This window comes from Mytilus galloprovincialis, chromosome 10 (assembly GCF_965363235.1).
Source record: "Mytilus galloprovincialis chromosome 10, xbMytGall1.hap1.1, whole genome shotgun sequence".
Classification (NCBI taxonomy): domain Eukaryota; kingdom Metazoa; phylum Mollusca; class Bivalvia; order Mytilida; family Mytilidae; genus Mytilus; species Mytilus galloprovincialis.
Window position 1 is genome coordinate 6801784 of NC_134847.1, and position 19633 is coordinate 6821416.

Consider the following 19633-nt stretch of genomic DNA (forward strand, 5'->3'; position numbering starts at 1 on the left):
CATAGCAACTATCTTTGAAATTGGTCGAACATATGGTCAACCTTATCAGAATGTGCTTGATTAACAGACTGGCTATATCAAATATCACTCTGCATATAATTGCTAAATCATTATGTTTCACAAAGTTTAAAGTGAATAAAGTTATTATAAAAAATGATTGCAAAAAATTTAAACTTTTAACCAGGCAATCTATGTTTACGGTATACTTTTTTTTTATTACAGTAATGACATAAATGATATTCCAGTATAAATTTTACCTGGCTTATATAACGATTATAATATATGATCAACGTTGGCACAGCATTGGCCCAACATAGAATTGTAAATGTAATTTCAGTTGATAAACACTTATATATAACGGTATAACATTAACTTTTCATAAAGCCTGCAGCAATCGAAATTATCTGCCTCCCAAGAGAAATAAAGTGTAAAATATTTCATAAGGGAGCTACCATTTGATTTTTATGGGGGGGGGGCTAGGATGAAATTTGAAAAAAATAGGCAGGACAGGAGTTTTGAGTAAAAAAAAAGGCAGGATGAGACACTTGCAAAAAAAAAAAGGTCAGGACGACAATTTAGGTAAACAAAAGTCAGGATAAACTAAAAAAAAAGAAGGCAGGACAGAACAGAGTGAAAAATAAAAAGGCAGGACAGAGATTACAGCTAAAAAAAAATGCAGGAGAAAATTTTTCATCCTAGCCCCGCCATAAAAATCAAATGGTAGCTCCCTAATCAATTTTTATTAACAAAATTTCATATCCACCCTATGTCGCTCCTAACATAATGCCAACATTTGCCCGATTATTTATAACCAGCATGAGATAATATTATGAATTTACAACAACATACCAACGTTGGGCCAATGTTGTGCAGCCATCACCAATGTGCGACCAACGTACCGACAATTTGCCAACGTTGGGCCTCTGTTGAGCAGCCAACATAATCTTGCGACCAACGGACCGACAATTTGCCAACGTTGGGCCAATGTTGTGCAACCAACTCCAACGGTCGACCAACGGGCCGACAATTTGCCAACGTTGGCCCACTGTTAGTCTGTTGACTGGGAAACTTGCACAAAATAAAAAAAATATTATCCGATACAATACAATAGTAATTATTACAAATACTTAACAACAAAGTAATATTCAATATAAAAGCAAAGCAAAAACCTCATCACCTGAGTAATGGTATTAGGACGTAAAGCTACCTACACAAGAAACTGTCTACACCAAGTCAGACATATGGCAGTTTTTTATCCAGTCGTTTGATGTGTTTTAGTTTTTGATTTTGCCATTTGATGAAGGACTTTCCGTTATGAATTTTCCTCGGAGTTCAGTATTTTTGTAGTTTTACTTTTTATGTATCAATAATAACAACATAAAGAAGAAAAAATAAGAATTTCAGTATGTAAATACTGTGGATTCATTAATATTCGTTGTATACCAATTTTCGTTGATTTTGTTGGTTCAGGGGACACACGATTTAAAATGTTCAACGAAATTTAAATTTTCTAAAGTAATGCAGGCACACTTTACCAAAAAAACAACGAATTTGAATATGCAGGAATATGAAAGATTTCCTAAATCCACGAAAATTAGTACCCACGAAAATAAATGAATCAACTCTACTACTATTTTCTTTCTGCATGTATACGAAGCTTATTACGATGCTATGTGCTGGTGAGGCAGCAAGCTTTGCGTGAGCTACAAAACCTCGGGATTAATACATCCATGACTAAATTTACATGTATTCTCAATAACAATTAAAACAAGCGAATTCAATATCTATAGTAATTGGGATTTTTTCATATTCAATATCATATAAGTAAAACAATCAGGGAAAAAACTTAAAATAACCTACAGAAATCATATAGAATGTTCTACAACACATACATAATCGGTTTTTACTTTTCGTATGCTTAGATATTTTAATAGAAAAACGAGGTATATGGGGTATATTCCCATTCATGACAAAGCAAAAAAGGACAAGGTACATGCACACCAGGGATGGAGCGAATGACATTGCAATGTAGTGCAATATATTACAATTACTTTGACAAAACCATGCAATATATTACAATTACATGCATTTATCAAAGTAATGCATTAAATTACAATTACTTTATCAAAGTAATGCATTAAATTACAATTACTTTATCAAAGTAATGCATTAAATTACAATTAGTTTTGCAAAGTAGAGCATAAAATTACCCATTACATTAATTTTGTAAATTGTATAATTCAGTAAAAAAATATCAAACATTTTGAAAAACATCATGAAGTCACAAAAGATTCTAGCATATGCTATAACTGTTCGTTTCCATATTGAATTTAAGTATCAAGTAAAAAGTCTATTCAATACAACTATAACATTTTAACATCGATCATAAGGGTTTAAAGGTATATAACTTTGTGTTTTTCTTTAAAAAGGTGATTACAGAGATAACCTTTGATATTTATTTAAACTTAATGTTCCCTGTTTAGCTCACCTGGCCCAAAGGGTGAGCTTTTCTCATCACTTCGCGTCCGGCGTCCGGCGTCGTCGTCCGTCGTCGTCGTCGTTAACTTTTACAAAAATCTTCTCCTCTGAAACTACTGTTCGAAATTTAACCACATTTGGCCACAATCATCATTGGGATATCTAGTTTGAAGTCCGGTGACCCAGCCAACCAAAAAAGATGGCCGCCATGGCTAAAAATAGAACATAGGGGTAAAATGTAGATTTTGGCTTATATCTCTGAAACCAAAGCATTTAGAGTAAATCTGACAATGGGTAAATTGTTTATCAGATCTATCTGCTCTGAAATTTCAGATGAATCGGAGAACCGGTTGTTGGGTTACTGCCCCTAAATTGGTTATTTTAAGGAAATTTGGCCATTTTTGGTTATTAACTTGAATATTATTATAGATAGAGGTAAACTGTGAACAGCAATAATGTTCAGGAAAGTAAGATCTACAATTAAGTCAACATGATCAAAATAGTCAATTGACCCTTTCGTCAATTTTTGTAATCTTTTACAAAAATCTTCTCCTCTGAAACTACTAAGTCAAATTTAACCAAACTTGTCCACAATCATCATTAGGGTATGTAGTTTAAAAATGTGTCCGTTGACCCGGCAAGCCAACCAAGATGGCCGCCATGGATAAAAATAGAACATAGGGGTAAAATATAGATTTTGGCTTATAATTCTGAAACAAAAGCATTTAGAGCAAATCTGACAAGGGTTATAATTGTTTATCAAGTCAAGATCTATCTGCCCTGAAATTTTCAGATGAATCGGACAACCCGTTGTTGAGTTGCTACCCCTTTATTGGTAATTTTAAGGAATTTTTTCCATTTTTGGTTAATATCTTGATTATTATAATAGATAGAGATAAACTGTAAACCGCAATAATGTTCAACAAAATAAGATCTACAAATAAGTCAAATGCCCAAAATGGTCAGTTGACCCCTTCAGGAGTTATTGCCCTTTATAGTCAATTTTACCAATTTTTCTTAAATTTTTGTAAACTTTTACAAAAATGTTCACCTCTGAAACTACCAAGACAAAATGTAACCAAACTTGTCCACATCTTATATCTAATACTATTATTAATTATGTCAGTAAATACAGGTGAGCGACACAGGCTCTTGAGAGTCTCTAGTTTAGATAGACAATGTTTTAATACTTCTTTCCTGTCTAAATAATTAACAAAGAGACCAAGTATTCCTGTAAAAATGGTGAAAAGAATGATTTTTAAACAAACTAATTAGTGTTTTGTGACAATGGTCAATTTTCTGTTATTAAGTCAGGACAAGGTATTTATTGATGTTTTGACAACAATAAAACAATTAAGCACTTTAAAGTAATGTTATTGCTGGTGAAGTTTTTATTCCACGATGGTATCACAAGCCCAGTTGTCAGAACTTCTGTGTTTACATGAACTATCATTGATATGGTAAGATTATAAATAAACAGTTTAACAAAACTCTAATTTTTGAAATACTATAGCTTTTCTACCTCATTAAAAGATTACCGTAGGTATGCTTGGCAATACATTTAGGAATGTTGGTCCACAATGCACAATTTCGTAGTCTTATTTTGGCTTTTTATTTTTTTTTATTCGAGGTCATCTCAATTTTTATTTGTAACCCAGATTTGTTTTCTCTTAATTGATTTATGACTTTCGAACAGCGGTATACTACTGTTGCATTTATTGATGAGTCTATCCAAAATCAAACGCTCCATTACCTCTTCCGAACAGAAAACATCCGTCATATTCCTGATTTATACAGGTATTTCCTTTAAATAGAAAATAGTGGATTAACCAACCTTAACCTCGATCTAATTTGTATGACAGTCGAATTTCATTACAATAGAAAAAAATGGATGTCTACAAAAGACTCACATCAGTGACGCTGGAATCAAAAATGTTTTTAAAAGGCCAAATAAAGTACTAAGTTGAAGAGCAGTGAGGACTAAAAATTTCTAAAAGTTTTACCAATACGGCTATGGTAATGATTTGTTGTTAAATGTGTGTCTTGTTAGTTTTAAACAAAGAACCTCAGTCTCTACAGAATTCACAGGAAAAGAATGTAATCATGTTATCAGCAGATCGAAAATTTAACATCTGAAACAATTTGAGTCTATATCAAATAATTTTTCAACCAATTCAAGACAAAACAGGTCCCTAGAAAAAGATAGATCTGTATGCTTTACGACTAGATTTTAAACAGAAAATATGTGAGCTGAAAATCAGATCCAATTAATCAAGCATTAGACATTGATGAAACGAACACCCACTGATTCAAACAGTCTCTCAATGTTGTAGCATGGCACATTTTGGGGACGAAGTCCTACCGACGGAATATCACAAGAGGCTGTAGAGTTGCATGAAAAAGCATGGAGACCAGGATTTTTCAAACAAGAACTCGAAAATTTGTCAGCTGTTGTAGTGAACAGTCGTTTGATCCTTTCAGGAAACTTTGGACACTGTAATCTATCTTTTAACAAATTTGTTTAAAAAGAGGCAAAAGATACCAAAAGGATACTAAAATTCACCAAAAACCAACAACCTGGCTAAAAAAAGTAAGTCCAATAGACAAAACAACAGTACACAAAACTCAACATAGAAAACCGAAAACTGAGCAACTCGAACCCAACCTAAACCAGATGCTCCGCAGGGTGCAGCTTTATACGACCGCAGAGGTTGAACCCTGAACAGTTGGGTAAGTATGGACACAACATTCAAGCTTGATATTGTCTGAATTTGGATTGTGATCAAGTTTTTGACATAATATAGGTTTCTAACACAAAATAAATGTGGTCAAAATTCTTGTAAATCTATTGCTTATTACTATCAGTGTGCAATTGAAGATTTCATCTTGAAACTTTTGAAACATTTCAAATTTGAAAAATCAAAAAAATAAAATGAATCCCCTAAAATTGTAAACAAAAAATCCCCCGAACTTTTTTTGCGGTCGTATAAAAACTGGTCATCTCACGTGTTCCTGAAAGGTACGAAGATCAAGATCTACATTCAGCACCTGTCATGGTTTAAATGCTAACTAGTTCAAACTCTGTGATGAATGTTTTTCTGTAGGTCACATTTGGGGAAAGGGATTGAGGGGATTGAAGTCATCTGTGAAATATATATATTCAAAAACAATCAAGTAACCAGTGAAGGCATATGCAAGATACTTTATATCTTATTGATGTACACCACTAATTCATGGTCCCATAGCTTTCTATGTTAAATTCCTCCATTTCAAGCAGACACACCTCTTTCATTTTAAGTTCAAATAAAGTGGCAATCATTGCATGTCAAAGTACTTTATGGTGTCTTCTACTGAAAAAATCAACATATACCTTTAATGGCATATAAGAAAGAACTGGTTCCCGGAACTTCGGATGTACCAAAACAGGTACTTCAGATCTGACAAACAGACAAAACGTACCCTCTTTTTAAAATTTGGTGCAGTTTTTTTAATATTTAAAATTAAAAGTCCAAAAGTGTTCTACAATGATCACCAGTCCTTCAGCTTTCATTTGATTCCAAAAATACCGAAATATCCTACAAATTTTGAAAGTTACACTCATGCGTAGGAACTATTTTGCGTTAAATATGTATTACTTTCTGGTATGTGCTTTCTGGACGGGTCCGAATTAGTGGTGTTACACCTTATGCAGCAAAAATACTGCAATCTGATTGGTTATTTAATACCCCGATGTAAATAATACCCCACCCCTGTTTACCCGGGAAAATAAAATTTAACCAAAAAATGTCCAAAAAAATAAAGATTAATAGTAAAAAAAATAAAAAAATAAAAAAAATTTGAGGAGAAAAATTGAATAGAAAAATTTAACCAAACAGATTGCAGTATTTTTGCAGCATAAGATATAACGTATCTTACATATGCCTTCACTGGTTACTTGATTGTTAAAAAAAAAATTAATATTTTTTCATGAAAATTCAAAAGAACACGAATTTCCCAAAAATAAAAAAATAAAGTAAGTGTAAATATCACGTTGAAAAAATGTTACACTGGAATTTTTTCATTACTATTTTTCAATTTAACATCCTGGTTTAAAAATTAGTAAAGGATTTATTCTTAAGAAATAAATTTGTTGTCTTGGTGAAATCAGGGGTGTACAGAATTTAACACGGCTGTTGAAAATTCATAAACCTATTTGGCTGCGCCTCAGGGTGTACAAATTTTCAACAACGGTGTAAAATTCTGTACACCACTGATTACACCAAGATAACTAATAATTCAATATATGACATTAAATTGATGTTTTATAAGTAGGAAAACTGACTTTTTCAATGCGTTGAAAACCTATTGTGTCCTTGGTTGTTGTCTTCTCTTGGATACATTGTCCATTTTCCGTCCTCAATTTTATCTTTTCATTCCACATTTGACAACCATCCATTTTCATTGAGAGGACACCAACATCAAAATACGAGTTTTTTTAGTGATGTTGCTAGTCTTGAATGGAAATTAATCATTGGGTGCAAATTAAGCTAAAGACATCTATAACTTCTATCACTGAGGTTCTTACTCTCAACATATGATTTTTTTGCCAGTACCAGGTCAGGAATATGGCAGTTGTTTTTCACTTGTTGATTGATAGCATTTTATTTTTGTCTGTTTTCATGAACTTCACTTCTTTATAAATTTGCCTTGGAAAATAACGGGAAATTGGTATTTTTTATCAGCTGGTAGAAACAAACAACTCTCTCATTCATGAAAAAATATTCTTTGTTTATAATATATTTGGTTTTCTAAAATTCATTAACAATTGTATGCAAATCATAAGTAAGCATGCTAAATTGATAAACATTGAAATTTAAATGCGTCAAATTATAACATTGAAGTAAATAGTTTAATGAAAACATTAATATATATATATATTTGCAATTCAAATCAACAATAAATAAAACAAATCCATGTTACAGCCATGCATGCATGATAAGGTTTCTAGGGGAATTAATCAAATTTTCCGTCTAATATTCATAAAAACAATTTACCAGGACAGGGAGCGTAATATTATGACAATGGAGCAAAAAATTGTTAATCTTAATCTTTAAGGATGTACTTGGGTGAGGTTTTGGAATTTGTGTCAAATGTTCGACTCCTTGGTGTTTTTCCATACAATACAAGGTAAAATATTTTGCCCGATACATGCCACAACACCCATTTATTTTTTCATATATATATCAGACTTAATAGCTCATGAAAGGTCATTTACAAAAATTTTAGAAGATTCTTGATTTTCTTTCTTGGTTTGAGACCAAAATAATATTAATGCAATATAAGGTAAAAGTCAGAGTCAGCCTTTTCCCACCATATTTTAAATCCCAAATATCTGGAAAAGGAGGTCCATGACCTATCAATATTTTTAGCTTATTATTATCCTTAACGGATGCTCTACCAGCTTATACATGTTATAGTATCAATTCTATATTCTTGATTTATTAATTTTCACCCTACCTCACCTAAGTACATCCTTGAGGTGTTTTTTGAAAGATCAATCAAGTACAAAACATGTATACATGTAATTACAATGATTATTAGATCTCCCAATCAAACATCTTTTAAAGCTTAGTTCAGAAGCAACTTTGGGCAAGAGTGGTGGGCAATTGTCAAATTGTACTGATAGAAAATAAACAAAATTAGAATTTTCATTATTGTAGGGTTATTTGATTCTTATAATTATCTTCACAAAAAGTAAATCATAAATTTGTAGAGGAACTTTGTTGTAGTTTCAAAATGGATTCCACAGCTTGATTTATTGAGGTATCGTAAATAATAGTATTTTCCCCTTCAACTAAACTGCCTGTTTCACCATCTTCAATAACTCTATAGACCAAATTATTATCCTCTGAGTAAATAATATGAGAGCCTTCTTCTATGTTGTATGGAATTTCTACATATTTGACCTCTACAACACTATCTTCAGTCTGTGAATTCCCATCTTCTCCTACTGAAATATCCATCTGATTAAGTAATTTTTGTTCATTTACTTCAGAAACACTAAAGTCTGTTGATAAATTTTCATCCTCGTTTTTGACATCATTTTCAGACAAACATCTTTCTCGCTTCATCGGTACTTTAACAATATCAGGATCATCCATGTTCATTGCTGCTATTGAATTATAACCTTTAGCTGAACAATTTTCAAGATGTTTTGTGGAGGCAAGATGGCGCCTAATTTTATATGGCGAGCTTGCCTTGAATGAGCAGATTAAGCACATGTAATTCTTCTGTCTGCCAAAATGTGACTTTTTATGTTCATTCAGCTGTGAAATTGTTGGAAATCTGTTATTGCAAAGGTCACAAACATGTATTTTATTATCAATGTGAGAACTTTCATGTCGTAAGAATTCCTGATGACTAGATGAAATACGATCGCAAAAATTGCATGGATACATTTTTAATCCTGCCAGCTCAGCAATTTCTCTGTGTTCTTTCAGAAAATGATACTTTTTGCCACCTATACATTTGAACTTCCTGTTACAGTGATCACACTTATACTGTACTCTTTCATGGTACCGAAGTCGATGCATTCGCAATCCTTGCGCCATCTTAAATGACATTCCGCAAACTTCACAAACAAAGTCTTTATTGTCTTGATGCAGTCTCATGTGATTACGTAGAGCAGATTTTAATCGAAATCTTTTCTGACAAACTTTACATGAATGTTTTCTTTCTTGGGTATGAACTGATCTATGCTGTAAAGCTGACGCAAGTGAAGAGAACACTTTCCCACAAACATCACAAATTCCTGGTGTTTTCTTCTGCTTCTTAATTTCTTTAGTCTTTTCACTGTCTAGATCTTGTTTCCCTTTTTTGAGTGCAGATCCTGCAATTTTATGTGTTTCTAGCATATGTCTTTTGACATATTTAAGCATACGAAACTTTTTACCACATTTCTGACAGGGATACTTTGGTTCACTGTGTATTGGTAAATGATTTTGAAGTCTGTTTTTAGTTTTGAATTGCAACTTACAAACGCTACATGTTAATTCACTGACATCTGTTTCGAAGTGATCACGAATGTGTGATTTCATGGTTTCAACAGTCTCTCTTTTATTTTTACATATTGGGCATTTAAATTTCCCTTTTTTAGCAGGTCCAGTGTACCTCTCAAGAACAGCTAATTCATGATCGTAAAGCTCATGACGGACTCTTTCCATTGAAGAAAAGAATATTTCATTGCATTCTCTACATTTGAATTTTTCACTTTGAACTTCAGCCTTTGAACAAATGACTTTAAAGTCTTTGTCAAAGTTATGTTCTCGTACCAAGTGATTATGCAAAGCAAACTTTTTCTTGAAAGCTTGCTGACAAACTTCACACTTAAAATCTTCATTACTATGTTTTCGAAACATATGGCGTTGTAAATTCCACTTCTTCATAAATGTTTCTTGACAAATCTCACAGGTTAGTGGGGAAGATGATATAATGTTCCCTTCAGCCTGTTCATTTTCATCAGCAAATATTTCATCACTGTTCAATTTCAAAGACGATTTATCACCAGATAAATCTGAAGTTTCTGCATCACCACCAACAGCAAAATTTTCATCCAATGAATCTTCAGTCTTTGATACGGATACGCTTTCCACTTGACCCGACATAATCTGACTTCCATTATCATTGACCTTCATTACAGTAACATCATCAGATGAATTATTAACTGCTAAATTTCTGTCTATCCTAGTATCTGCTTGGGTTGGTAGCTCATTTTCACATTCTTCATTTTTATCAGCTGAAAATTTAGAACAGCAGCTTTCAATCATATGACGACGGACATATTTCTTCATCCTAAACTTCTTTCCACAGTTCGGACAGGGAAATTTTGCCTCTCCATGCGTTAACATATGATCTCTCAACCGTACTTTATTAATACATTGTAATTTACAAACATTACAAGTGAGGTCTGTTACATCTGCAGTAGCGTGCTCAACGATATGTGTACGCATAGATTCTTCAAACTTCATACATCTTCTACATAAAGGACATTTATATGGTTTAGCACAGTGATCTTTCATTTTCAACATTACAATAAAGTTGTGATCATTTACTTCATGTCGAACCCTCTCCAATGAAGATGACATTTCCTCATCACACTTTCGGCATTTAAATATTCCCTTGTTTTCTTTCATTTTGTCTTCACAGTCGATGGCAACCCCATAGGCCCAATGCAAAAGTTTTTCATCAGAATCATTAGATGTTAATTTCTCGTGTTCAATGTCTCTATGGTTTTCATCTTGTCCATTGTCCTCCACTGGAATTTCCGGTATTTTGTTTTTATCATTAGCCTCTTTTTCACAGCTTTCAGCTGCTTTGATCTCTTTTCCATTGTCAGTGACCTTATAACCTTTGATCTCCTGGTCAATATCATCATCTTTGTTTATCATCTCGACATCTTGTATAATTTCATTATCTGTAGTGTCATGAGTATTATTACTTTTCATGGTGTACTGTGCACTGTAAGTGTTCTCGATATTCTGTGTATGTCCATTATCTGTAGTGTCCTGAGTATTATTACTTTTCTCTGTGTTCTGTTCACTGTTACGGATCTTGACATCCTGTTTATTTTTACTATCTACAAGGTCCTCCTTATTTTTATTTTTATTGCTTTCCTGACTGGTGCTCTTATCATGGATCTCAACTTTCATTTCTTTCACGATTAAAAGAGAAGTTTTGTTTGGATTTATTTTTTCCTTTGTTGCTTCTGATTTATTTACATTTTTAAGAACTGAACTTGTCCTGGAAACTGAACTCTGTATTTGATCAGCTGATTCATTAAACCTAGATTTTGTAATGGCGACATTTGTAGTTTTCTCGTTCCCCGTTGTTACTGATATTTCATTTCCCAGCAACCATTTTGGTGTTCTTATTTTCCTTCCACTTCTTGACATTGCATTATCTGTTTGAATGGTTGTAAGTCTCGTCATGTCTGAAAAGTAAAAAAGTAAAAAAAAAATGAATTAAAACATTTGACAATACTTGTTCAACCTTCTTGCATACTGTGAATATTGACCATAACTGTCCGATAAATATAGAATAATAGTAACGGGCTCGTCTAGATATTCCACATGATATAGTCAGTATCAAAAAGAAACTACCTATTATTCTGTTTATCGGTAATTATGACGTCACACAATGTATTGCCTAATATTTTCAGTGATACAGCCAGTACGTTGATACTCGAAAATATTAGGCAGTAAGATCAAAGGGAAAATATATGAATTACCAATAAAGTCAAGTATAGTGTGTATAGTATAGCATGGTAGAAAAGGACTATATTTCAAGCTTTTGTATATATTCCTGTTATTCATTAGGTCAACCAAAGTAAAATAGAGGTAAAATAGTGGTAAAATAATTCAAAAACATTATATTTCAGGTTTCTGCTGGCAGTCCCTATTTTTTCGCATTTTGCTAAAAAACAAAAATTTTGGTGATTAAAATTCATCATTGCCGAAAGATATACAATTAAATTTCATCCATCTTGTTTTCTTTTTTCATGTTTCTTGGACTTTATCTGATCAGACAATATTCGGAATTCACCTTAAAATTGCTACTTAAACAGTCTGCACGGTTAGCCACTAGTCCGATGCCCCAGACTAGTAAAATTTCATTAGGACTAGTAAGTTTTTTGCAAAACTTTGTTTGGCCAAATAAGAAAAATGTCAGAATATTGGTCTTCAGACTAGTAGTTGAAAAAGTTTTTGGTGCAGACTGCTTAAACAGAAAAGCAATCATTGGCTGAGTGCAACAATAAACTAATTTATATAGGTGTGTTTATTGTATTATTTATGAAATGAAATGTGGTTAAATGGTGTCACATGTCACTCAAAGGATTTATTTCCAATTTTTCAACGCAAGTCTCCTTGTTCTCTTTTTAACAATGGTCCGGAAAAGAAAACCAGTTTCATGTTGAACTTGTTTTACATTTGTCATTTCAGTTATTTATAACTTGCTATTAAAATGCAAAATTGGTTTGTTTATGTGTTGCATATTTGTTTTTCGTTAATTTTTTTACATAAATAAGGCCGTTAGTTTTCTCGTTTGAATTGTTTTACATTGTCTTATCGGGGCCTATTATAGCTGACTATGCGGTATGGGCTTTGCTCATTGTTGAAGGCCGGACGGTGACCTATAGCTGTTAATGTCTGTGTCATTTTGTGGATAGTTGTCTCATTGGCAATTGTACCACATCTTCTTTTTTATTTGTTCATTGTTGGTCTACCTATCACATGTATCACAATACCTTTTTTTGGAGACATTGATTTAAGGTCTTTTTCCGTCACTTTTTGCTTTTTGTCTGTTGTCATTGGTGATCCCTCTTGCTTTCTCTTTCTGTCTCTTACTGTTTGGTCCTCATCATTGCTATCATCTTTCAACAACTTATTCTCTATTTTCAGTTTCTTTGTCTTATAGTGGTCTGAAATATATAATATATAATTGTAAATCATTAAATTCTCAGAAAACTGTAAGGACTTTTCAATATAAAATAACTACAAAATTGTAGCTTTCTGCTAGTAGTTTAAACAGCAAATTTTGAATCTGGTTTTTAAATTATAGTCAGATATATAAAAAAAACAGTTTTTACTTGTTTAAAATATTTATAATAGTCATCAAGTTGGTAGGGATATTGTGCAGGATTTTTTTACCATATTACATACATTGATTACTGTCTTTGTACTTGTGGTGTATTTAATTTCACGAATTTCGCAGTTGGTTTATAATCGCCGAAATAAATACATGCGAATCTAAATCCTTATTTTTAACTGAAAACTTACTCATGTTACTGTTCATCTATAGAGATATAAGAAGATGTGATATGAGTGTTAATGAATGTTAACTTGACCTTACATCAATGACATGTAAATGTTAATGTTGACAACTCTGCTAATCCGAGAAATAAACAAACTAGATTGATATCAACAGGTGACAAGTAGAAACCAATTAAGGATCAAAGAAAAATAATGACTTGAGATCAATTTGAACCATACGACTTTTCTATTGTTGCTAATGATTGATTGACAAACAAAATTGTTATTATAATTAGAACGTATGACAGACAAACTAATGAATTAAAATTGAAATCAATTCATTTACATGTATATACTGGAACTCTTTTTACAAACATTTTACCTGACGGCTATACTTTTACTTTAGTACAGTATACCAGACGGCGATTTACGCTTTTACTTTTAATATAGTATACACAACGGCAATTTACTCTTTTACTTTTTAAAATACAGTTCATATTTACACATGAGGCAATTATTATAACAATCAAACATTTTTTTAAAATTTTATCTTTGGAAAAAAATCGCAAAAAAAAATTCTTGCGAACTTGTTTGAAATACACAATTCACGAAAATAAGTACCCGCGAAAAAAAAGTACAAGTACAGTAATTATTGATAGGTCATGTCGGTCATTGTTTCATAAAAAGGCTATCCAACACACATGTATTGTCTTTAAGGTAGATCATAAGTATACATTTTTGAGACAGAATTTTCTTATAATTTACGAAAATGAAGATTTTACTATGCTTTTTTCAAAAATATAATAAAAAGTATGGGTCACAGTCTTATTTTTCAAGCTATGAACCTTGAAAATTGCCTAAATTTGGTTAGTTTGTTCATGAAAAAACACATTAGTGTGCATAAAAAAATTTCCATGAGATAGAATTTTGAAATAAATTGTGAGAAGATAGGTTTCATAATATGTTTTAAGAATATAAAAAGAAAAATTGGTGTCACCGAACTTGTTTTCTTACTACAAGTAAAAATAAAAAATTCCCCTATTAGTCATGTATAAATTTCGAACTAAAAGAGTTATCTCCCCTTAAATGGCTCATTTGAAAAAATGATTTTAAAAACCAAAAACATTGATATTTGTTAAAATATTTTGAATAATACAATAAATCAACAAGTTTTCTTTAAATAAATAAACAGTTTAACCATTAAATTGCAAATCTGTCTCCAAATTTGCAGATTTGGGCAAATAACTAGACCGATTTTGTACTGTGATTGTACAATCCAAGATGGCGGTATACCATGAATCTACCTTAAAGGCAAAGAATGAGGTTTGTGTAGACATAAAACTGGTTAAAACCCAATGTATCTTGTGTCTGTATCTGAGTCAAGGTCATCAGGATCACAATTTCTACTATGCTGTTCATGTTAGATTATATATGTGTTTTGTGCCCATACCTAGTCAAGGCCATCGATCAGGATCATAATTTCCAGTGTGATCATATATGGGTTTTTCATGAGGATTGATGTGTTGGTGGAGGTTGGTCTTGTTGTAATTATAATTTCAGTCTGTTTTCGTTACATGTAAACATGTTAAAAGATGACATAAGTATTCTGCAAACAGGACTTTAACTAATACAAAAAGACCATGGTAAGGCTTGACCAAAAGAAGCTTTATACCAAATGACATAAAATGGAATAATTTTCACCTGACAGAAACTCCTGTAGTTCATCTAGAAAATCTACTCCTGCATACTGCACACTCTGCTGTAGAAAGCTGTTCCCAAGTTGTGAAGCAAAAGAAGTCATTGTCATGGTACCGGTATCCAGTGTGACTGCTAATAGCATTTTATTTGTTGTCAACCTTGACTGCAAAAAAAACAAAACAGATGTTTTACAATTTGACATATGTTTGTGGAGAAACCATAATTTAGTACAAAATTAATTTGTAAATGCAAGACAATGTTTATTTCTTTAATGTATTGTGATATATATCTTATTACCGGTAGTCATGTTGTTTGAAACATAATACATGTACATGTTGATGATATATGGTACTTGTATATTTTGTTTACTTTCAAGTTATTTCAAATTTGTCCCAAACTATGTATATTTTGTTTACTTTCAAGTTATTTCAAATTTGTCCCAAACTATGTATATTTCAATTAAGGATATCGAGGCTCAAGGGTATAAAAATTAAACATTTATTTTTCATTACAAATTTTATTTTTTTACTTTTAGTAGTTGTTACTTTATCATATGGTACAAAAATTATTTTAGAAAATCAATTCGTGTTGGTTGGCCCGAGATGACTTTTAAAATGTAGATATAACTGAAAAAGCTCCAAATTATCTCCCTTTGGTGCAGGAACGCCATTTTTTGGCATTAAAATTGAAGTATCTTTTTTAACTCGTCAGTGACCTATATTTTTTTATCATAATTTTCAAATGAGCTGTACTTAAACTAAACTTTTGTCAAATTTGAGCGATTTCTGAAATAAAATTCTTTTTTTATTTCAATATATATCACCTCTATTTCTCCTATTAGCATGATTAGTTCAACAGAAATAAGGTATCTTTACAAAAATGTATGCTTCTTTCAAAGGCAGATTGTGAGCGTAAATGAATGGTGACCCCATTTTTTTATTTTATTTTTCTATTAAGGATTAGATATAGTTCATTTATCATGTTTATACAAAAATAAAGCGAAATCCTATATTAAATAAAAAATTTGATTTAGACCGGCGAGCCACCTTAAGCATTGATTAAACTTTTAATATTTAATTTGTCCTAAATGGTATAGATTCTATAATTCAAACCATAAATAGTTACATATTCAAGGAACAGGTCTTTATCAAATTCTTCTAATGTATCTGTTTCCATGGCTGCAGTTAGTGTTGTTGGTTCTTCATTTATCTGAAATTTAAAAACAACTATATATATAAATAAAATGTACAAGAATTCATAGAGGTTTAAATAAACGTCACAAGGCTTATTTTTATAGTTTGTTCCTACTGTCATGACTGCAGTCTTCACGATGAACTGTTAAATCTACAGGCTTGGAGCCCAATTTTTAATTTTTTTTAGTTAGATTCTGCTGGCCTGCAGATACAATGTATGATTTTTACAGGCCCAAGAGTAATTTTTTAAGCCTGGGCAGCCACTCAGCGTGAAGACTGTGACTGTATTACAAACATTGGGTAGGCAGTAGATCAACAGTGTCAGTAAATTGTTGTATTTTTTCTGAATGATGGAATATATATTGTTTAAAAACTTTATGAATTTCGGGAGAAGTAAAATACATTTTTTTTTATCAATACATGTATAAATATTCATTGTCAGGTTTGTGTGTCATTAATTCAATGAATAATTATTTATTTATATTTTGTTTTAATGAATACATTACATGTACATGTATATAAGTGTGTGGTTTCAGTAATTAATCCCTAAAGATTATCACTCTTTAGATTTAAAAAAAAAATCTATATCTTGACTGTTGAGTTGTCAATGTATATGTGTGTTCCACCTACATGTAACAGAAGTCATACCTGCCAACTTTTGAAAATGCCCATGGGGGTTTTAGCGCGTGACAACAATTTCAAAGTTTAAAATTCTTTGCGACGACTATTTTGCGCGAAAAAGTGTCATTTTTGCATGATTTGTAAGATGAGCTTACATCCCTTTTTTTAAGTTTATTTGCATGATTCTAGTTATTATATCAGCAGAAAATATGAACATGTAGCTGTAAGACCAGGAATTATTTTCATGTGTAAGGATACTAAATAGTTGTTGACTTTTCCAATTTAAAATTATACACAAAGAAGGACTTTTATCAGGTTGGGAACAACACATAGGGATCCCCCCTCAATGTTAGGACATTAAAAACCACTTTTTAAGTACAAATAAACATTCATATTATTTGAAGAAACTTTTCCCAAAGAACTGTACAGCTTATGATCTATCATTGTCTATCTGGTATTATATGGTCAACACATGTCCAAGAATTTTGATATGTTCTTGGCCTTATATCTTCTTTATTATTCAAAATAATAGGACTCTTCATTTAGAAAAGCTGTTCCAAATATAATGTCAGAATTTCCCATTTCTAAGTTAACAAATCTACATTTTCCTATTTAATTTTTACAAGAGTGACCCCTTGACTAAGGGTTGTACCTCATTTAAGGGATTCCTCATGTTGATGTGGGGGGGGGGGGGGGGGGGGGGGGGTTTCCATGTGGAAAATAATGAAGAGTACATTATCCTTTAAATGATTGAATACATAAATAAAATTATGTTACAGTAAGTGTACATGTTATGTCAATAAATTAGTGAATAAACTACTATTTATTATATTCATGGTAGTACTGCATCATTGAAGTTTGTCAATCAGCCATGCTTTTATTCTTATTCAGTGTAAGAACCTCCTTGCAGTTGAAAAATCATTTGCCATGTTCACGTTTTTACAATTCTGACCAACAAACAGAGGAATACAACACAATTCAATATCTAGCATGTTAAAACAATCTTGAGAGAAAACCGTTTTTGATTGGCTGATTAATTTGATCATGAGAAACGCACAATTTGATGGCTGAACACGATTTTCCTCCATTGGACACAGTTCAAAATCGGGAACAACAATATTTTTCGTGTAAATTTTCACCAAATCGTGTTTTAGAGGTTTTTCAGGAACACGATCGTGCAATCGTGACAAAGGGTCAAAATCGTGTAGTACACGCCTAAATTGTGAAAGTTGGCAGGTATGAGAAGTTCCACTGGAAACTTTGTTATACATTTGTAAACAATGTCATAATATATGTTCCTGTTGGAACAAATATTCCATACCATTTATTCCATTAGGAACATTTAGTGTAATGTTTATTCAAATGGAAATAATATTCCAGAATATTGTTTCCATTTGGAACTTATATTATGAAGGAACGTTTATTCCGTGACATAGATCTCCTTCATTAAACATGCATGATCCTCAAATTTATTCATTTGTATAGGGATTTGGTCAGTCAGAATTTTAAATTTTATTTTACAGGTAATATTACCATAGCATAATATTCACTTCTTTTGACACATGTATGTTAAAAATAAACCTCTGCCAGCAGCATCAAATCTGAATATGTATGAACATGATGAAAGTGTTCCAGGAGAGACTGTTAAAAAATACCCGTGAACCCCCCCCCCCCCCCCCCCCCCCCGCTCGTACTGACTTTTGCTTAGTTCATTCATGTTGACCCGGGAACATGCGGGTACGCACAAACACTGCCATAAAGATAGGGGTGTAGAAGGGGTCCTGATCCCGAAATCCTGGGCTTAAAAACACGAAAATCCTTTGGTCCCAAATTTAAATAAATTAATTAAAATCCTGACATCCCTAAATTCCAAAAAAGAATTCTCGGATCCAGATAGTGTCAATCCTGAAATCCCAAGCTTAAAACATCTGATCCCAAAGTCCCAATAAAGGTCCTACCCCCCCCTCTCCTCCCAAGTCCAAATAATTATGACATCTTGGATTAGGGCCTTGAGGCCTTCCTGTCGATGTAAGGTATCAAAGAAAAATATATAATAGACTTTCAAGATGTCATAATTATTTGGACTTGGGGAGGAGGGGAGGGGATAGGACCTTTATTGGGACTTCGGGATCAGATGTTTTTAAGCTTGAGATTTCAGGATTGACACTATCTGGAAATAATTTGTTATAGCTAAATTTGATCAGATCGTATTGTATACATGTACATAATCTGGGAGTGACAACTATTTAAAGATTTTGAGTTCAAAGCTCTCACTTTTTTGTATTTCTATAGCTAAGATTTACGGATTTACCCAGGAAATCATCTATGAACCTCATAGGCTCTGAACCGTAGCTACATATTAGGCACAAAATGTGCACCTTGTTTTGTAACCCCCATTGCCATAATGGTTATATTGATTACATTGGTTACACTCATACAATCTCTGATAAATCATCATATTCCTAGTCTACCTATATTCAACAACAATCGAGAAACCTATATGATTATTTATATCCACATCATTTCCAATATGGCGGATTTCTACGAACAAACAAGCGTGCCCAGTGTTGTGTATTTTCGGCCCGAAGACACCTCGCCCTATAAATAAATTTCAACAAAAAATGTCAACAATAGAATATGTATTTCTGGTGTGTTATTATCCTGAATGATTTTATATCATGAGTTAGACTTATAGCAACTACCACTTGGTTTTTGGAGGGGGCGGGGCTAGGGTGAAATATTTTGTCCTGACGTTTTATTTTCATTCACTGAAACAATAAATGTTTTCCTTAAAAGAATAAATAATCATTGCTTGTTTTGTCCTTGATATAAATGTGGATATGATGCCTGAAGTCT

At 32.3% G+C, this 19633-nt stretch overlaps 1 protein-coding gene across 3 annotated transcripts; it reads right to left on the reverse strand.

Annotated features, from left to right (window-relative positions):
• Positions 1-7352: 7352 nt before the first annotated feature.
• Positions 7353-19318, reverse strand: LOC143049753 (uncharacterized). Of its 3 annotated transcripts, none has more exons than XM_076223466.1 (5): positions 19249-19318; positions 16089-16172; positions 14967-15126; positions 12761-12934; positions 7353-11446 (listed from the first exon to the last, which is right to left on the reverse strand). In XM_076223466.1, the coding sequence occupies exons 2-5, from the start codon at positions 16137-16139 to the stop codon at positions 8217-8219; spliced, it is 3615 nt and encodes a 1204-aa protein (XP_076079581.1). In that variant the 5' UTR covers positions 16140-16172; positions 19249-19318; the 3' UTR covers positions 7353-8216. The 3 variants fall into 3 exon arrangements, with proteins under 3 accessions (XP_076079581.1, XP_076079579.1, XP_076079580.1); XM_076223464.1 differs by having other exon boundaries at positions 19199-19304; XM_076223465.1 differs by lacking the exon at positions 19249-19318 and adding an exon at positions 19089-19192.
• Between the last annotated feature and the right edge of the window lie 315 nt (positions 19319-19633).

What these genes read in the sequence shown, in the direction of transcription:
- LOC143049753 (XM_076223464.1), bottom strand. An exon ending in AAGACCTGTTCCTTGAATAT is followed by an intron (nt 15,127 to 16,088) that starts GTAACTATTTAT and finishes TTTTTTTTGCAG; the next exon opens with TCAAGGTTGACAACAAATAA. An exon ending in ACTACAGGAGTTTCTGTCAG is followed by an intron (nt 12,935 to 14,966) that starts GTGAAAATTATT and finishes TATATATTTCAG; the next exon opens with ACCACTATAAGACAAAGAAA.